Here is a 19908-nt window from a genome sequence, read left to right on the forward strand (position 1 = left end):
TTAACAGGCAAAGTCCTCGAACACGCCATGGTGTGTGTGATGGTGGTGGTGGTTGGGGAGCAGTGTGTTGGCGTAAGCCCCCTCCGGATGCCTTCTGGTCATTTCAGTACTCTCCTATAAATGGCCACATAAGTGAAATCACAAAGACAAAAAAAAACATGTTAAAGGATAATAAGAATATGACTCAGGGCAAACTACACAGTGGTCCATTACCATAATAACTAGCTGCTCAAAAATGGAAAAAATTAGATGTGTCCAGGCAAAAATGGTCGACTATTAAACACTGCAGACAGCCTGGCCATCCACTGAAGATTTTCTTTCCAGAGCAGTTTTATTATTTATTAAATGTAAATCAGGCATGTAAAAATAAAATAATTGGATAGTAATTATTTCATTCAATATTCATTACTGCCTCTGCTATATGACATTAAAAGTTACCAATATAGTATCTGGTGATGGCCTACGTCCAAAACAGAATGAAAACATCTCCCTGTGGAGAAAGGTTGTCTGCGTGTGTAAGTGTGTGTTTGCCAGTCTGTGTGATGAGTTTTAGCCTTGTTTCTCTGCTACTCGAGTGTTCAATTATTTCCAAAGTAGTAACATTATTTCATCATGCTCGCAAGGCCTCCAGGAAATACACACACAATTGGCTCTGATGGTGGAAATAGAGTGTAAACAAATATTTTGTTTGTTTACACTTTTCAGACACTGGGTATCGTAAACAATACACTCAATTAAATGTAACCATGCTTAAATATACTTAGCTGCACTACTCTAAGCTTAATTAACCAAAGTAAACATACACAAGAACACATGCACATGCACACACAATGCATGTACGCTCGCACACGCACACACACACAAATGCCCACGCGCGCTCCTGCGCACACACGCATGTACACACACACACAGTCCACACTCTCACACACACGCACGCACGCACGTTCCTTTGTGTTGCACGTGGGCTTTAGCTGGCTTAATGTCTTTATACCTTCAGTGTAAAACATTGTATTATTGCAGCCCAGGGCCTTTGGAAACTCAGGCCAAAAATGTGGATTAGATTAAGTAATAGCTTTCCTCATCACCTGAGACTGTAGAGAGTAGCACGGTCTGACATAATGGATTATGATCTACCCATAGCAAAACGACCCTTTAACTTGGGGAACACCTAAAGATTTACAACTGGATTAATCATACATTTATGATTAATCATAAATGTGCAGAACATCAGCAACCTATAGTTTTGCACTGCTACCCAAACATACCAGTAAATGTTATGATGGGAAACATATTGTGAAATTGTATGAAAAAGCGTTGAAATGAAAGCCTTGAGCTTATCTTAGGTTGAGCTGACCTTAGGTTTAGTCTCCTCCAGGCCTACTGTTGCAACTGTGCTGGGCTTTGGCGTCGATGTCATCGTTGTCGTCGTCCTCGTCGTCTTCTTATCCTCCTTCGGGGGCCTGGCGAGCCGCTGCAGTCTGTGCTTAATCACCTGACCGAGACAGGACAGGACAGGACAGAGCAAGGCTCATCACCATCAGTGCATGGGCAGCGCACTGCCAAATCTATCTACACACAAGGGGCCGGCCGATGCCACTGAACATCCTATTCATTAGAGGCATTTACAGGGCGAACTCAGCATTAACAATGCAGAAGGGATGTGTGTGTGTGTGTGTGTGTGTGTGTGTGTGTGTGTGTGTGTGTGTGTGTGTGTGTGTGTGTGTGTAGAGCCAAATGAAAAGAAATCTGCAGTGTAAGCAGGCTTCAACAGCATATTGAAGTGAATTTAACACATATGCATATAAAGGGACAGCAGATCTGCGGTTACCTCATAAAGGTAGTCCAGTATCTCTAAGACTGTGAGGATGCTGGCACCAATGAACAGGCCCATCTGCCCACCAATGTCGCCTGAATATTAAGAGGGAATATAACAGGAGTCTGACCACATTCATTACACTGACCAGTCACTGTACACATCTGTGGGACTTCAAATATATTCAGAGCAAATGAGAAAGTTTTAGGAGCCATTAGCATCTGTTGGAGTACGCAAGGAGCTGTAAGCGCAGGTAAAAATAGTACGGTGGAAACAAAGCACCTACCTAACAGACCAGCGACATCGTACGCTTTCTTCTGCTCTATTGTCTCGTAGTTGAGCGCTTCAAAGAATATATCCAGCACAAGAAAGTTATCTCTAAAAAACAAAAAACGAAATATGAATTCAAACAACAGAATCCATTAATAAGGTAAACAACACCAGGACAAACACAACGTGCAGATTAATGTAAGTTACTCATTTCCTAACACAACCCAATTTTTTTTCGAATTGACAGGAGAAGCTCCTCTCTCTCCATTGCCGATAGCTGTCTCAGCATGCTGCCTGAGTGATGGGCTCTCACTGTCAGCTGTGGCTGTAAAGCTGTCGGCCGGTGAATGACACCTTGGCCCTGCGCCCTGTCCCGAATCCGGTGGCGGTGATGATGATGATGATGGCTACCTGATGTACTCCTCCGTCTTGTCGTGTTTCCTGGCCAGGTAGCGTGCAGAGCCCCTGCTGGGGATCTTGACCATGGAGAGCTCCTTGCCGTAGCGCGTCAGGTTGCAGGGCGTCTCGCAGGGGCAGGTGTCCCCGGAGCTCTTCTGCAGGAGGGCTGGGACAGGAGAACATGGAGGATGTGTGTGTGTGTGTGTGTGTGTGTGTGTGTGTGTGTGTATGAGAGAGAGAGAGAGAGAGAGAGAGAGAGAGGTGTGGGGGGGCAACACAAGGTGAACAGGGACATGTGTGTGCATTTAGTGGCTCTTGGGTCTACAGATACACTAACCACACAAACATGTCTTACCAAAACCTGATTAACCAAGAGTCAAGAGCAGGAACATTTTTTTTCTGTATAGATCCAACTGTCATTTATACAGACATTAGAGCCTATATTTTTTATCAAATGGATTATACTTTACATAAAGTATGATAAACATGTTCTTATTTTGAGGTATATGGTTAAGAACTATTGGAGATAATTCTAGCTAAAACCTGCATATAAGCTCCATAAGGCATGTCTCACTAATATCTTTGCCTGATGAAAAGACAAAAAAAAAAAAAACAATTTAGCACAAATGCAAAGGAGCCTCTATGATCTGATAGGACTAATTCAAACAGGGAGAGATATGTGCCTTATAAGCATTATAATTAGGTTATCTGTATGCACAGACTGTGCAGGTCTTATTCTTAGAAGAACGGCATAAAAATCCGCAATACAATATAAATATATAAATAATCATCACACATATTACCTATCAAAAAGACAAAATGTATTGCTATGATTTGAAGAGAGAATGCAGCAGTACCTTCTTGTGAGATATACCCGGGACTTAGTTCAACCACCCATTAAATGGGCCTGGAATTCCTTTTGATGAGCGAGATAATTACATTTTGGACTTATTAGATTAGACCGATCATCACAGCCCTGATACATCTCTGATCACGTAATGAAGCATTCCGTTTATGGCCCGTCGTAAAGGCGCAGGGACGAGGTGGCTCTTAGGGGGCCATAATGCCTGCCCTGCACAAACGGCTGGCGGTGGTGGCGGCGGCTGCATTTAAATGGAACGATGGCCACGGAGGAGGCAGGAGCGTGCTGAGAATGCTCCCGAGGCTCAGACCAAGCAAACAGCCAGACATATTATTGTCACTCACAGCAGCCTCCATCCTCTGCACCTTCTGTAATTGATGCATCAGCAGAGGTGCAATTCTTGTTTTTCAATCTCTCCCTCTCTCTAACATTCGCTTTTCACTCTCTCTCCTCTCTCTCTCTGTGAGTTTGTGTATGTGTGTGTGTGTGTGTGTGTCTTTCTGTGTACGTGTGTGTCTGTGCGTGCATGTGTGTTTGTGTGTGTGTGTTTGTTTGTGTGTGTGTGTGTGTATGTGTGTGTGTGTCACTCTCTGAGGCATCTGTGGCCATGCTGTGAAACACAATGCTTCCTACCTTCATCATGTATTTAATTATTCTCAAATGCTCAACTTTAATGGTCACATCCCTTAAGGCCAATTCTATTGTCACATCCCTTAAGGCCAATTTTATTTTGAACAAGGAGCATATCTTACCGAGCGCTTTGTCAACACACTTGATGCTGTTGGGTGTGCAGATATCGGCAGTTCCTGGGATACAGAATAAAAAAACACAAAATGAGTATGATCAATCAAGTAACAAAATGGAAACCCTCTGCCTTGTAGGAAGAGAAACAAAGGCGCGGGCGGTTATAGGAATGGGAGTGTTTGCCACTCATCGCTCTTTAAATGATGGAGAACGCTATCTGACTGCTGGGGATGAGTTCCATTTCACAATGTCTCGGCTGTGTCCGATATTTGGCCCTGATAGTGGCAAAAAAAACCCTACAAAGAATTGAGTGCCACAGTACCACCCCAAAGGCATATTTAGAAAGTCTTTAAAAACCAATCCGTGATCCACCCTCTCCTAGACAAACACGGCACAGGACCCACTAATGATAGGAATTCATCAGTGGCACAATTAATCAGGGGAAATATGTAAGGCACAGAAGACAAAATGTTCTTTGAGTTAATGTTTTGGGAACAGACTCCTTTTCAATTTGCATTAAGAAAGATTTATTTGAGGACATTAAATTCCTGGAACAGAGGCAAGGGGCTTTCATTAGGGAACGGGCGAGAGAATAGGCAAACCCTGTCTGGATCTCCTGAATGATAAGGAGTCAGGTGGTCCTCAGTTAATTATATGGGTCGCTACTGCTGGTGTGGGAAAAAAAAAAAAGTCCCCGCTCGCTCCTTTTTGCCAGTGAGCACGAAGCCAGTAGCTGGCAGCTTACAGCATTTGACTACACCACTCCCTTTGTCATGCACCATATTTCCAGCATGGCAGAAAACAGACAAGTCATCATGTTTTTCATTTAGCGCTGCCTTCAGGGAACTCCCCCCCCACACACACACACACAAACACACACCCTCACCCCCGCCCCTGTAATGAAAGATGCAGTAATCAGAGAGATTAGCTGCGTACCGGGCATGTGGACCATGCGGCAGTTGCACTCCTTGACGACGGCCAGGCTCTCACAGCTCAGGCGACAGGCGCTGATGCTATAGGTGTCGTAGCCTGGGATCATCTGGTCCATGGTGGAGCGGCAGTTCCCCCACGGCTGGGGCAGGTAGGTCAGCTGAGATGAAAACAGAGGCCGAGGCAAGGAAGAGAAGGAGTGAGGGAGAGAGAGAAAGAGAGTGGGGGGGGGGGAGAGAGAGAGAGAGGTTGATGAGATGAGGAGCCCGGGCCGTACGGTGCCGTGTGATCTATTGGGTGAGCCACGCAGAGAGGCTTCACAGAGGCCTACCCTTTGTTCCTGACATGAAACAAAGGTCTGGAATCCCGGGGAGACGCCAAAGCCCAGCTGGTGGATGTAGGGAGGCTCGTCCTGGCTGTGGATCTGCACGCGAATCCCCGCCTCTAACGATGTCTCGTCTGCGGTTGAAAGAAAGACAGATAAACCCTGAGAGAGGAGAGAAGTGGCAGCAGAAGGAGGAGAAGGAGGAGAGGGAGGAGGAGGAAGAAGAGGAAGAGGAGGAGGAGGAGGGGGACCAAATCCCCACATACTTCCATCTATATGGAAAACAGCGAGGACTGAACCTCACAAGGCTTCCCAAGACAAGTAAACACTATTAAATTGTATGCATAGGGGAAGAGTACATGAATCTTATTATGTTTGTTTTCTGGTGTCACATAGACATTTATCTGCGGGGACAAGCACAGCAGTGGCCAATGGAGCACTGGGAACAGAGGAACTAACTTACTTGTTTCTTTCCAAATTGGCAGGTACTCATCCTGTTGGATATCCAGCATGATCTCCAGACCGTTCCCCATGCCTCCCTGCTTGCTCTTCCGGGATGTTGTCTTGTTGCCGTTGAAAGTGTAACACTTGCCATATCTTGTATATACCTGTGCAAAAATAAGCATGATCAGAGTTCATCATCAAAGTCTTCATCAGAAAATTGTTTTGTAATAGTTACGTATTGTTATCTCAAATAGCCTAAGAAATTGTAAGAAAGAAAAAAAAAGCAATAAAGGAAAAGCCAAACACCATACAATATCGACTCATCCTTTCTCAAAAAAAAATCATTATGTAAAATAATTGCTCTCGATGGTTGTTATTGAGACGAGACAAAAATGAGACAAGATGCAATTCCAAACAAAGTCTAATGTTTCTGCAACACACCCAGCGATCCCCCATTTTTGTCTGCTGCCATTGTTTCATTTTCAGAGTGACAAAAGACTGCTTTTCTGCTGCCCATACATCTCTCAAAGCCGAGAGACACTATAATGAAACACTCAAGAATCGAAAGAGAGCACCACTGACAAATAAATGTCATGTGAAAATAGATCAGCTTTGTGGACGGATGGATGACAAGAGCAATAACAGCCGGGGCTAAATGGATAGCGGATGCCTCAAAAACACACCGCTCTCAACTCCAGCTTGCCTCCCATAATAACAGCTGTGTCTAAGCATCAGAATCAGCCCAGAGAGCTGGTGTGGAGATCTGTGACGTCTAAATTAGGGACATATGAAACAACACACGGTGCCGTCACGTGCCCCTCAAAATGGCACACCAACTAAAAGCCATGACATGGCTGACGAAGCCTGTTATTTCTTCTTGGGCAGCTGGGAACTCCTGTTGTCTCTGTGGCTCAAAACAAGGCCGTGTTTACAAAACCGAGATGTGGTGATGCTGAAAGAGATGCAAATGCGTCTACGCACGCACACACTCGCACAAACAAAATCACTCACAGCCAACCAGACAAAACGTAGAGCAACCGCACAACCATATGGTTTTCCCAAAGGGTGATGTTCCATATCAAGCAACCCTTGTCTCTTTGAAATAACAGAGGAAATTGCTTTAGAAAATTGGTCTGCTTTTTATCTGGCATAAAGTCTTCCTTAGTGTAAGACTATGTTACTTATCAAAGACTTGAACATTTAATACAGCATATCCAAAATGAAATATCAAAAGGGCACCAGTGATGCTAACTGTCAATTGATAAAACTGACACCTCTGGTACTCAAATTTGATTGGCTGAGAAACAGTAGACCCATAGTTTTAATCCCTCACAGTCACATTTGTCACAATATGACAATCTAATCTGATTTGAAGTTAACAGTTCACTAGGGGGCAGCCGTGGCCTACTGGTTAGCGCTTCGGACTTCTAACCGGAGGGTTTCCGGTTCGAACCCTGACCAGTAGGCACGGCTGAAGTGCCCTTGAGCAAGGTACCTAACCCCTCACTGCTCCCTGAGCGCTGCTGTTGTTGCAGGCAGCTCACTGCGCCGGGATTAGTGTGTGCTTCACCTCACTGTGTGTTCACTGTGTGCTGAGTGTGTTTCACTAATTCACGGATTGGGATAAATGCAGAGAATAAATTTCCCTCATGGGGAGTATATATACTTATACTTATACACTAAACGTTCCTCAGTCTTGGGTAACATTGTGAGTACGGTAGTTGTGCATCCCAGGCCAGTGTATAAGAGTCATGACGCAGGAGTCGTCACCTAAACCAGTGTTTTTCAACCTTTTTTGTGCCACGGCACACTTTTGACACTTAAAATGTCCCACGGCACACAAACATCCTGTGTGAAGAACAAAAATAATACACAGATATGGCCTTATTATGGCTTCTATGCAAGACCTGCTCAATAAAACAAGCGCCCTCTGTTTCATTTATAGGTGACTATATCTAATTTAATTGTTGTTATGAACTGGATATGTGATGATTCTGTGAATACTGGATATGGGGCCCCCGTTGTACAATGCCTGCATACCACAATAGTGCAATCATACAATCAATGAGAGCATTTGGTTATAAATTCTTTGATGCAACAGTTGGACCAGTGAGTGACATTTGGGTAATTTTCTGCGGCACACCTGATGATCTCTCACGGCACACTAGTGTGCCCCGGCACAGTGGTTGAAAAACACTGACCTAAACAGCCAAATCATCTTAGTTTAAAACAAACAGTCAAAACAGGCTGCTCAAGACCCACTCATAAACAAACCAATGAAAAATGGTAATCTTCTGTGTTGATTCACAGTGCCTCTCCCAGACAGATTTTAGCCATACAGCTGAGCTGTGCTTTAACTGTGTTCCCAATGTCACAAAACGTAACGGGAGCTTTCATAACTATATGTTGATCTCAAATAATTATCTGAGCATTTCAGGGGGAAGGTTTAACAGCACTTTTGGAAAATAAGTCTTTTGGCTCATTATACATATTCCTAACCTAAGATATTCGTGCCCATAAAGTCTATGCCATTTCATATGCATTGAACAAAAAACAGCTTTTGTCTAAAATCATTTCATCATTTCCTGGGAGATCAGCAATTAACTATTAACTAGCTATGTGACACCTTTAAGACAAAGTAGATCATCCTTGCAAACTTCAGAGTAGAGTTTGTTACACATCCCCCTCTGGCATTCCCTCTGTATTGAAATAGAGGATGATCTCAATTGGGGTCCACCTCTATATTCAAACAAATCTAATGTCCTTTAGGCCTATTGACCTGTTGGGGCCAAGGCTCATATCATATGGAGCTGTCACAGAGGGCTGGTACAATACACAGCCGACCTGTTTGACTCCTCATGGAGAATTTAGATATTCAGATTCTTGAAATCCATGACCATTAGAGGTACAATAAGATGCTTTTCCCATTTGTCAGTGTTCATTTTGGGTTGTTCAAAAGGCCAGTTCTGGGCAAGGAGAACAAACGGATATTTCCTCCACTAGCTCAATGTTCACCACAATGCCTTTCACCATTAATCACTGGCAGCCTTTATAGGTGTTTAGTTGTAGTGGTGGGCCAAGCTCTCTCTACATCTTTTATTCTGATGCCAGAATCTCTCTTATTCTGATGCCAGTCTATTCCAAACTATGGTAGTGCGATGAGCCAAAGCTAGCAGGTGTGCCTTTTACTAAATCTATACAGATTAGTAATGGTGACTGTAATGATCACAAGCATACCAATATTTTAACTGCCATCTTCACACAGAATCATTTTTTATTGCAAATGGAAGCCAAACTGATGGTCTAACCCAGTCTTGCAAAATACCAGTCTTCAAACACTATTCATATGGCTAGGAAAGACAAACATGCAGAGCAAAGCGGTTCAAAAGGAACTGTGCTCATATCAGCCTTGTCAGTGACTGACAAGGCCCATTAACATTAGCAGTGTTAATCTCTTCAAGTCTGGGCAGAGTGCGGCCCAGGAGTTAAGCTGTACCTATCATTGATTTACTCCAACTGCTACTGACACACTTAATCCCTGAATGCGGCAATTTAATCTGATCCTACAGGGCAAGTGTGAGCAGATCTCGGGCAAATTCTCCTTCTGCAAAACTCTATGATATATATAAATAAGTAAATAAATAAATAAATAAGAAGCGCGTGGGCATTCTAGCATAGTCTCAAGACTCAAGGGTCCCTGAGTTTGGCTCTGAAACCTTGGCTTTTCTGGGGGAGATGACAGTGGTGTGTTCACACAAATGATGTCCCCAGAGAGCTGCACAAGTTTTCCTATCATCGGCAGTTGGTAATAGCTGTTGGCAGAGCCAGCGCTGCCTCATTTCTCTGGTTTAGAGCCCCTCTCCCTTTCCGAGAGCCCTCCTGATTGATGGACCACTTTTTCCAGCCCTCCTTGTTACATGCTGCCCCCAAAGTCAGCAAAGGTAAAGAGTCTGACTTTGTCACTTCCAGAGGACAGGCCTCACTGGCTGCTGGAAAAACTCAGCTGGGGAAGAGTGGAGCTTGCACTCTCCCTCTTTCTCTCTCTTCATCTGTCCCTCAACATGGCCCCACAAAGGGAAGGGTTCCATGTAGGTTCAACCATGACGTCAAGTAATTAAACAGAGTAAGTCTTTAGCTGGATAAAAAAGCATTTTGATTATGCCACAATATTTTGCTAACCTCAGACACCCATCTCCCATTGAGCAGCTGCATAACTAACATACTAGGCCCATTAAAATGCCATGCAAGCTCTCAGCTGTTCCTCTTGGAGAAATGCCTGACTTCGGCTTATTTGCATAAATCTTTTTCTCTAGTAGCACCCAACGTAATTGGGCTTAATATCTGCCCATTAAGTCTTTTGGCAGTGTTATTCTAAAAATAGTCTTGTTTCTCTCCCATTGTCTCTCAGTTTGAGACACCGTGGCAGCTTTGCCCCATGCAGCAATGGCCATTTTTCTACATCATTGTGTACGGAAGCCGCACAAAGTGTTTTTTTTATGATTGCAATTCAACAGATTTTAGTGCCTTGTTCAGTCAAACAGGAGAGTACAGCTAGGTTGTGGCTAGGGGCTGCTTTTAGCATTCCCCATATTTTATAGAGGTTTGTTGAAAAATAAACATTGCGTGATGTGGACACACACATCCAGCTTGAGACTGACTGAGTGGTCAGAACTGTCAGCAAGTGTAAGCAAGTGTGGGAATCAGTCACTCGGTGCCTTTAATGGGCAGACCTCACCCCCTGGGAGGCTGGGGTTCATAGACCATAGACATAGAGTACACCGTAGAATAAACCAACTGGCTTTAACTGAAGGGCATCGCCTAACAAAATGCTTTTCATGCGAGCACGCTGGGACAAAATGTATAAACGCTGCCATTTGTTCACATGTGCAATGGGTGACCCGTTACTGACAACAACAGCAGCGTTCCCCTGCAGCTGAGGAGAGTGGTGGTATTTCACTTGACAAGGTGTGCAAACAGATAGCAGTTTGGAGACTTAATTGAATAATAATCCTTAGCCCATGCGTGACATGAGAGGCCAAGAGGGGCCTCATGGAACCGATCAGATTGGTCATGAGTCAACGCACACACAATCTCCCATGGACCAACGACAGACATCGAGGCGGGGGTTAGGGAGGGGTTGTGAGCTGGTTGGTCATAGAAACGGGAGGTGGGCTGCTCCGTTGCACCTAGGAAGTGAGACACAGCTCGTGGCCCTCGATAACCGGCACCTCGGGCAACTGGCAGGCGCTTGGAAGACGGCTGCCTCTCGGCACAAAACGGAGGAGACTTTTAAACCGCCCCGTCTAAACAGTTTATGTGGGTCTAAGAGGCGCACGGCGTTCCACTCCATTAACTCGCGCCTCATGGGCAGCCACTCAGCTCGGCGTCTGGGGCGGCTCTTTGGCACGCCATCAAACGCATTACATTTATTGTATATCAATTCCTAACTTCATTAAACAAGTGACTGGCAGTATCTTTTTAAGTAGCTTATCCCTCGCGCACACGACGCACGAAAAAAAAAAAAAAAAAAAAAAAAAACGGGTCATGTCAGAGGCTTGTCAGTGCCGCCGTACAAGTGAGAGTGGATTACTAGAGGGGCTTTATCTCAGTGCATTAATCTGAGATAGTCCTAAATGTAGATTTGCCTGAAACTGACACACTTATTCTCAAGCTGATAAAAACGAGGCCTTTTTAAATGCCACTGAGCCTCTAATGAGAGCTGAGCACACGAGCCATATTCTCTTTGCATAGCGAGGGCCCATAATTACCCCAGATACCATCAGGTACAAGTCAAATATGTGGCCTCGCAAGAATTAGTCTGGAACTAGCAATAGTAAAATGACAATTCCTGAAGGGTTATAGTCTTGAATCTTGTCTTGGGAATTCCACTAGCTCTGTGCACACGCTACATAGAGGCCAGAGATGGCATAAACTGGTACACATAAATTCTACTCCCAACATGATTTACGGTGAAATGCAAATACACGCGATTAATCTCGGAGACCACGTATGAATTGTTAAGCAGAACTTTATCTCATCGTAAAAAGAAAACACCATCAGGTGCGACACCATCAGGGACATGCCAAGATCTAGTCACACAGTACAGTAAGGAGAAAGACTGAAAAATATGAGGGTGCCTTACTGGCAATCTTGTTTCCAATTTATTACGGCTATGTGTTGTACGTGAGTAAACTACATTACTGTTCCCAATACCCATCCCACAGTTTGCTTTTTCCATCTGTATTGTGTGTGTTTGTGTGTGTGTTTGTGTGTGCGTGTGTGTGAATTCTCGGTGAGGAAAATAGCCGAGACAGTGTGCACTCTTCCTCTGTCCCTTCCCTTAAAAGCCATACACTGACAATCTCCAGGGGCTTTGTTGGTGAGCCCCCTCCTACAACCACCACCCCCTTACCTGCCAGTGCACAGCTGCTTCTAATGGAGCTGAAAGCTGCAGTCACTCCTCTCCACCCCCAAGCAAACACAGTTACGCTCACAGCCACCGAACGTCTGAAACTGCCCACCGTGGACTGATAATGGAGCCATTTGGAAATGTAATTAGATTTGAAGACAATTGGAATCAATGAATTTATATTACCATGGGGGCTCACAAACCACAAAGCAGTCTTTTTTATGTAGTGGTGATAAGTCCTGTCTTGCCTATAAAATTCCTGGCGACTGCTTGAATTGCTTGTGGAATGGGTATAATGCAATTTCTTGGTGAAGAGATATAGTATGCAAAATTACATTCTGATTAGAAATCGTATTAAAAGGGCTCCACTCTTAAAATTTACATGAGATATAAATTTAGAATGGCACTGATATGCATATTTAATTCACTGTTAGGATTCTCCTTACAGTAAGGCCTCATCTTAGAAATTCACAGCTGATTTCTTCAAGGGCTTCTCCAAATGGCATACACAGTGCAGCACTGACTAGGTCTGACAGCGGACTGGTGCACTCGTGGGGGAAGATTTAGAGTAAGTGCAAAGTTTGCGTCCAAGAAACTAAAACTCAAAAGCCTGGTAGTGGAAATGGATTCAGACCTTTTGCTTCAGTCGCCATATACACACACTATAACCAAATTAGCTCTTTATCATTTTGAAAACATAAAAGGCATCCAGTGCAAGTGAGAGCTTGTGAAAGCCATCCGTGCCTTTCCCTTCAACCGGCTCCACTACTACCTCACTATATCTTCTCCAGGCTTTCAAGACCTTTAGACAGCTGCAGTTCATTCAAAGACTACTGCAGGAAATCTCACAAGGACACAGGGAACTGAGCGCATTACACCCATTTTAGGTCTTTGCAGCGTCTTGCCGTCAGTAATAGAATTGATTTTAAGATGCTGCCAGGTCATAAAATAGTGTGAAAGGGTCTCCTAAATAAAAAATCAGGTAGATTGGGGCAGGTCAGCAAATAAATAACTTACAAACAATTCGTGTTATCTTAACAGCAGTACAGATTTACAGAATTCGCAATACTTACGAATATTTTGCAGATATTTACTACTGGTACATAGAGTAGGTATTCTCTTTGTTTTTCATGATTCACTGTATTTAACGCTTACATCACATAATGTGCACATCACATTGATTTACCCAGTCTTGATAGAAAAATGGGTTCTTTAAAACGTCCTTTCCTTTTGACTGGCCGTGACTATGCCTTTTTATGCCTCTGGCAAACGAGCCACCATCTTTGACAGACTCCTCAGCTGGGTGGTCAGGGCCGCCGCATGGTTGAGTGGGCTGCATCACTGCACTTGTGTGTTGATGGTGAGTTGCTGTCACATTCCCAGTGGACGTTCAAAAAAAAAAAAAAGATTCCCTTTTTATTAACCATCTGCTACATCTCCACCTCAGTATGAGGCCCCTTCCCTCCACTTCCTTCTGCAGAGGAGAGCTGGATGGAGCCAGGGCCTTGTGCCAGACAGGAAGATGAAGATCACAGCCCTGTGTGAGGTATCTGTCTAGCGGGTTGCCGCATTTGTCATTCGGCCAATGTTTTTAATAGTTCCTTTGCCATTTTAATTCCAATTTGTTTCAATAGTATGAGCTTCCATTTTCTCAGCTTTCCATGGGTGCTGCTGCACCTAGGCTTCTCTAAGGGCAGTCTCCATTATGCTGGATCTGCCGATGGCAACGGGGGTGGTGGCACCACAACAATAGTGTGTTGTGAGAAAAGCACAACATCATTTCATCATTTCACTGTCAGTCTGATGTGGGAGTGAAATAAAATGGGGGATACTGCAACATGATTCAGAGGAAGCAAAAACAGACCGTTTTAACGGAGCTCATACGCACAGAGCACATTACCTGCCTTGACTTTGATCTGTTGCTGCTACAATCTCGAGTGTAGAATTTTGGAAAGCACCATTTTAAAAAAATGGGAAGTCATTGATGTTTGTATCTCAACAAAAGCCAAGACACAATGTTTATTTACAATGTGTTTACACAGTGTTTATTTACAATGTGGTGCAATGTCCAAAGACTATGGGCCTGTGCTGTTTCCCTTACAAATTGACTATTTAATCCACTATACTTCACTTAAGACTAAGGACAAGCACAGCTGAACACATTTGGGACCAAAAACAAGACTCCTGTTTCGTGTACATAACTTCAGAGCCTGCCTCCAAATTGATGGAAACTCAATATCATACAGCCCTGTCAGCTAAAGTTAATATAAACACAGTGGTAGTCTAACTGACATCGTCAGCGGCTGGAACCCACGGCGGCGGCACCGACTGCTTTGATATTTTGATATTCCGAGGCACCCTGATTATCGGCGCACAGTTCTCCCTGTCAGGACTTCAAAGGGCAGGAGAGCATCACAGCGCAAAGATGTGCCGAGCTATTACAGGCATGGACCCTGGCCATTCTCGCAGATGTTTGGCATGTGGACGGCATGGCTGCCAAATTGGGATCATGAGACTGCGGGAGACTTTCCAAAAGGGGCCCGCGCGAAAAGCTTGTCCCAACTTCAAGGGCAAGTCAGTGGTCAATAACATCCCACGGCAGCGGCCTGCTAACAAGGTTAGTGCTGAAAGTTTGAGTACGACCCACAGCTGTTCACATTGCAAATCCATGTGATGTGAATAATAATAATTTTTAGTTTTCATTCTGTGCTCTGCCAGGCAGAAGGTCACTTACAGTTTGGTGAAGCAAGCAAACACTGTTTTTGTATGCGGAGTTAAACAGAAGTTATACTATTTCCACAAGAGAACAGATGACCATTGTCAGCCGCAGTGTTGGGCTTGCATAAAGTAGGCATCATGTATGCATGAGGGATATTGTACAATACCTTGCTCCATTTATTTTCAAAGAAAAGGAAATTGCAACTGCACTCAGTGCAGCTCTGCCAAGCTAGGCTGGCACAAGCTTTCCTCTTGATATTCATTATCATTGCTTTTATTGTGAGATATTTGTTTCCTTATTTGGGGTAGCATGACACACATCATCATGAATAAATTATGGATGGGTTTAAGTGATTTTCTAAAACTGTCCTTGATTGTGATTGGCTGAATCGCGTTCGATGCCATTGAATAATGGGCACAAACATACACCTTGACTGCATTTCGTTCTATGTTACTGTGCTACCAACAACTTTATATAAAAGTTACAGTTGTTGCATCCCGATGTTGCTTGGCAACCATTCTGATGCAGGAAATGTGTTTCCGGGTGGAAGAATGATTATCTATGAATAAATAGTTAAATTTCTCATTGCTGTGCCTTGATTTTATGAAACTTTGCCAGGTATTTAGTAACAGTTTTAGAAAAGCAATAAGCCACGAGTCCGTATGTTACACTGATTATACAATAGCTATGGGGGCCTCGCTGGTGCGTCGTCCCTAACAACGCCCCTTAGTTGTTGTATAATCAGTGTAATCTACAGCCTCTCGGGGCTTATTGCTTAAGTATATCATTTAAAATCATACATTTGCAAACATAGCCTACGTTTTTAGTTTAAATCATGCCTTTTTGCTGTAGCCAAGCACACAGCCTGAGCTACGCAGCTTGCTAGGTGTTGAAGAGAGTTGAAGAGACTGTGTCAAATATTGAGAACCCTGCCAAACCTCCAGAAAAGACACATTTGCATTCAGTACAAACATAATTTCAGCCCCCCCCCCCCCCCCCCCCCATTCGGTAAAGGCTTTATGATTTATTATTTGTGATCTCAATGAGAAATTAATTTTCTGGCAGTTAGCCTCTGACTTTGACTATGTCCTATGGCTCACAGGGCTGAAGAATGACAGATATGCCCTCAGAAATTGGGAGCATCCAATATCTTTGGCAATTTATTTTCCTCTTGGAAGACACAGTGGCCAGTCAACAATTTGATTCACCTCGTGGAACCATGGCGGCTGGTAGAAAGTGTTGTAACACACAAACTTCACATATATCTGGGATTTCATCAGGATGGAAATGATATCCCAAGGTTTCGAATTAATCAGCCCGTCATCAGAGAGATTTAATGGATTGTAGGGCAGAAGAAGGCTAAGTGTCATAGTCATTTGCCATCCTTATTTTGATAGGGCGCCATTTCCCCAGAATCCCATCTGATTATTTTCAGACTAAATCTCAAGGTCAGGTAAAGAGAGAGAGAGGGTGTATGGGGGTTGGTTGGTATGTGTGTGTGTGTGTGTGGGGGGGTGCTGCTGTCCATAGCAAGAAGCTCCAGTGCTGTCATGCTCCTTCAATAGACACAAACACTATGCCACCCCACACTGGTGTAAAATGTGCTGCAACTGCACAAGCACTTCAATCCAAGTATAACTATATATACTCTTTTGATCCCGTGAGGGAAATCTATACATTTTGAACACATGCAGCTGTACTGTATATACTGTAGTTCACGGCTCTTTTTTGTCACATGTATGGACCAAGATCCAATGCACGTTGATGAGCCTGAATATAACAACTCATTCAACACTATAAAATTACAGGGAGCTTGGATCATAGCTGAGCATAGAGGCTGTTGTGGGTTGAGATAAACTATAATGTAACAGTACTGGCCATGACCAAAACATGCAACCCCCGAGATAGCATGGCGGCACTCGTAAATACAGCCTTTTTACAATAAACAAGCATATGAAAAAATAAATAAACCACTTAAAACAAACAAATGATGGATACACATGGCCGATGGAAGGTGGAGAAATGTCAAGAACCAAGCAGACAGCAGACACAGCATGACTAGTCACTCGTGTCTAAAAATAAAACATTTCAACAGGCACTTCAAAGATGCTGAAGATTATATTTACTGCACACTTATACTACTGTTGTTATTTTAGACCTCAAAATATACACATGGGAGGAAAATCATAGTAATTGGACATTACTCTAAACACAATACCTTTCACAAGCAAAGTGCCCAAGTGTTAATATATTATTCATAAACTACATAAAACACTAAAATGGTATAATGTTCCACCCATAAAACCGATATGCACATTCAAGTTTATTCTTCAAAAGGAAAATATGCTCAGAGCAATATATTATAATAATATATAATATGATGAAATACACAGAATGGCCCTAATTCTCTATGGTTAGTAAATATCAACATGTATTCCCAAAAACTAGACATTCTGAATATTTATTTTAGTTTGACTTATGATCTCAGCAGTCACTGTGAATTGGATTTGTTTGGAAACAAAGCTGAAAGACCTCTCTCTCCCTCCTCCATTAACCTGCCTTAATCCAAGGCTTCAGTGTGGAGGCTGCCAAACTACAGAGCACTTCCATGGCCCCCAAGAATAAAGGCCCCAAATTAATCTTTGAATATGAGCCCAATACAGCATGAAATGTTCTCCCATTTGGTACCAAGTCCTCAGGGAGCTTGACTTTCATGTGTGAGTGATTACAACTGAAAAAGAAAGACCGGGAGTCGGCTTTGGAGACCAAAGAACATTAGAGCCCCGGTGTACTCTGGGCGTCACTGTTATATAGGTAAGCACCGCCAGTTACTTGTCATATCAGGCAGCTTTTAGGCTCACAGGCTATCGAAAACGTTTTTTCGCGTACCTTAAAAGGTCGGTTTGGACCATTTACAAATGTTGGTTCTCTGCAATGACTGGCAGCAGCTTTTTTTAAAGATGGAAGGGTGTGTTGCTTGATGGATGCTAAAGAGAAATATTTCTCAATTGAGCTGTTTGTAATACCATCAGGGCTCACCTGTAGGCTGTGGGCGTGTGTGTGTGTGTGTGTGTGTGTGTGTCAATGAAGAAGTCAATGTCAGAAGAATCCCTTACACGCCTCTGTGTGGAAGAGCCACTGATTCATGTAGGTGTGGCAAAGGGCTCATGTGCGGGACCTGCCCAGAGAAGAGTGCCAGACATCTGATATTGATGTGGCCAGGGCTCCTGGAGTCGACTGAGGCCCCTGTAGGAGCACTGCCCTAGGATTACTCAAGCAGCCATGTCCTCCTCAGGCTGATTGAAATACACCCCACACCCCCCTTTCTTGCTCACACTCACTTGATGGGTCATTTTTAAACACAGCAGGACCCAACAAACAACCTCATGAAGTATGAGTGGCCATTCATCTCACAAACACACACACAAGAAAGAGTTGTGTTTATAGTTAAGCAATGGCCACAACCTCCTTGACTTTGTCTTAATTATCCCTGAGCAAGCACCGTGCCACACAAACAAACTGTAAATGGTGTAGACTAATATGGTGGACTAAAATTAGAGCCGCAAGGAAAACTGATTTAAACCTTTTTCTTTTGACACAGTGTGCTAGGTATATTCTTTATTCGCAGTATTTTGCAATGTTACAGCAACGGCGAGCCTTCCAAAGAAAGCAGGACTTGGTTGAATCTAAAAGAAAACTATACCTGAATATAAATGTCTGAATGTAACACGATTCCAAATAAATCAGATGGTTTTTTGCAGACTTCAAAGGGCGGATTCTTGGAGATTTCCAGAGTCATGGAGCACAACTCAAGTTGGCTTGCCACAGAATGTTGCTGTCTGAGACGATTGTAGAATATGTGAAAAGCTATGCTTCATGGTTGATAGATAAATGGTAAAATAACAAACCCCCAATAGATACCAGTTATAGAGTGCCCACTCCAGACCGAGCGAGTCCACATAAGAGTCTGCTACATAGTACTTAAGAGTTAAACTAAAACTTTTTAAATGACGGCAGAATTAGCACGACTGGACAAACTTACAGCCTGCTTGAGCGCTTGCTGCTTTTCCTTGCATAATTGGCCTTTTTTGTGAAGAAAAACTTTTAGCCTTTAAATGACCTTACAGAGGCAACATTACTCTGCTTGAATATAAATGGTCCTTTTGGATAATATCCATATGGCTAATATTTTAAGACCTTAACACAAACAACCTCATTTCTGAATTCATGATTAATATATACAAGATTCATGTAAGACATCAATTTGACAGGCCTGGTGGTAATTAGGCTGGTGACCAAGCTACTTTGCCATTATCTTCAATTAAATCCCACCAGCAATTAGCCACTACACTGACTGACTAAACCCCATTAATGATTCAAATGCTTCCCTTCCGGTGCTGATAGTGACATCTGTTGGTTGCACATCTACTAATATATTTATTTTTGCACAGCTCTCCCCAGTAATGTGCTTATACGGCTGCAAAGTATGGGCTTAGATGTTGGATATGTTATGTATACATTTTTGCATGTATACATTTTTGTTTAGATATCACACTGTACACGGCATAACAGGGAATATGAATAGTACCCCCCCCCCTTTAAATCTTAAGTATGAAGTCCAATAAATAGCAAATAATGTTATTTTTCACATTATGTTCATTACAAATCTTTGATGAATGGAATCAGAGCTAATGGTCATCCATGTATTCTAAAGTATATATTTTTGGGGCTTTTTATGCCTGTAATTAGATAGGATAGTGGAGATTGACAGGAAGTGAGTGGGAGAGAGAGTCGGGGTGGGATCCAGAAAGGACCACGGGGCGGGAATCGAACCCGGGTCGCCGGCGTACGGTGCCCCAGCCAGTCGCGCCACTGCTGGGGCCATCCATGTATTCTAAAGGCAACAGGGACAACACAAGCTACATCACTACAACTACAGTTGGATCAAATCCGCTATTTATCTTTTAGAACATTTCCCACGAGGATTCCTACC

At 43.3% G+C, this 19908-nt stretch overlaps 1 protein-coding gene across 1 annotated transcript in view; it reads right to left on the bottom strand.

Annotated features, from left to right (window-relative positions):
- asic4a (acid-sensing (proton-gated) ion channel family member 4a) overlaps positions 1 to 19908 on the bottom strand; it is a 56247-nt gene continuing 36339 nt past the window's right edge. The window contains exons 2-10 of the mRNA XM_076262587.1: positions 5807 to 5951; positions 5350 to 5477; positions 5025 to 5178; positions 4097 to 4150; positions 2495 to 2648; positions 2100 to 2191; positions 1829 to 1908; positions 1355 to 1492; positions 1 to 114 (exon numbers count right to left, since the gene is read on the bottom strand). Coding sequence (XP_076118702.1) covers positions 1 to 114; positions 1355 to 1492; positions 1829 to 1908; positions 2100 to 2191; positions 2495 to 2648; positions 4097 to 4150; positions 5025 to 5178; positions 5350 to 5477; positions 5807 to 5951 — 1059 coding nt within the window. The remainder of the gene's footprint in view (positions 115 to 1354; positions 1493 to 1828; positions 1909 to 2099; positions 2192 to 2494; positions 2649 to 4096; positions 4151 to 5024; positions 5179 to 5349; positions 5478 to 5806; positions 5952 to 19908) is intronic.

This window comes from Alosa pseudoharengus, unplaced genomic scaffold (assembly GCF_046254945.1).
Source record: "Alosa pseudoharengus isolate Yale_2024_CS ecotype anadromous, Long Island Sound unplaced genomic scaffold, YU_APseudo_1.1 YU_APseudo_1.1_scf_3, whole genome shotgun sequence".
Lineage (NCBI taxonomy): Eukaryota > Metazoa > Chordata > Actinopteri > Clupeiformes > Clupeidae > Alosa > Alosa pseudoharengus.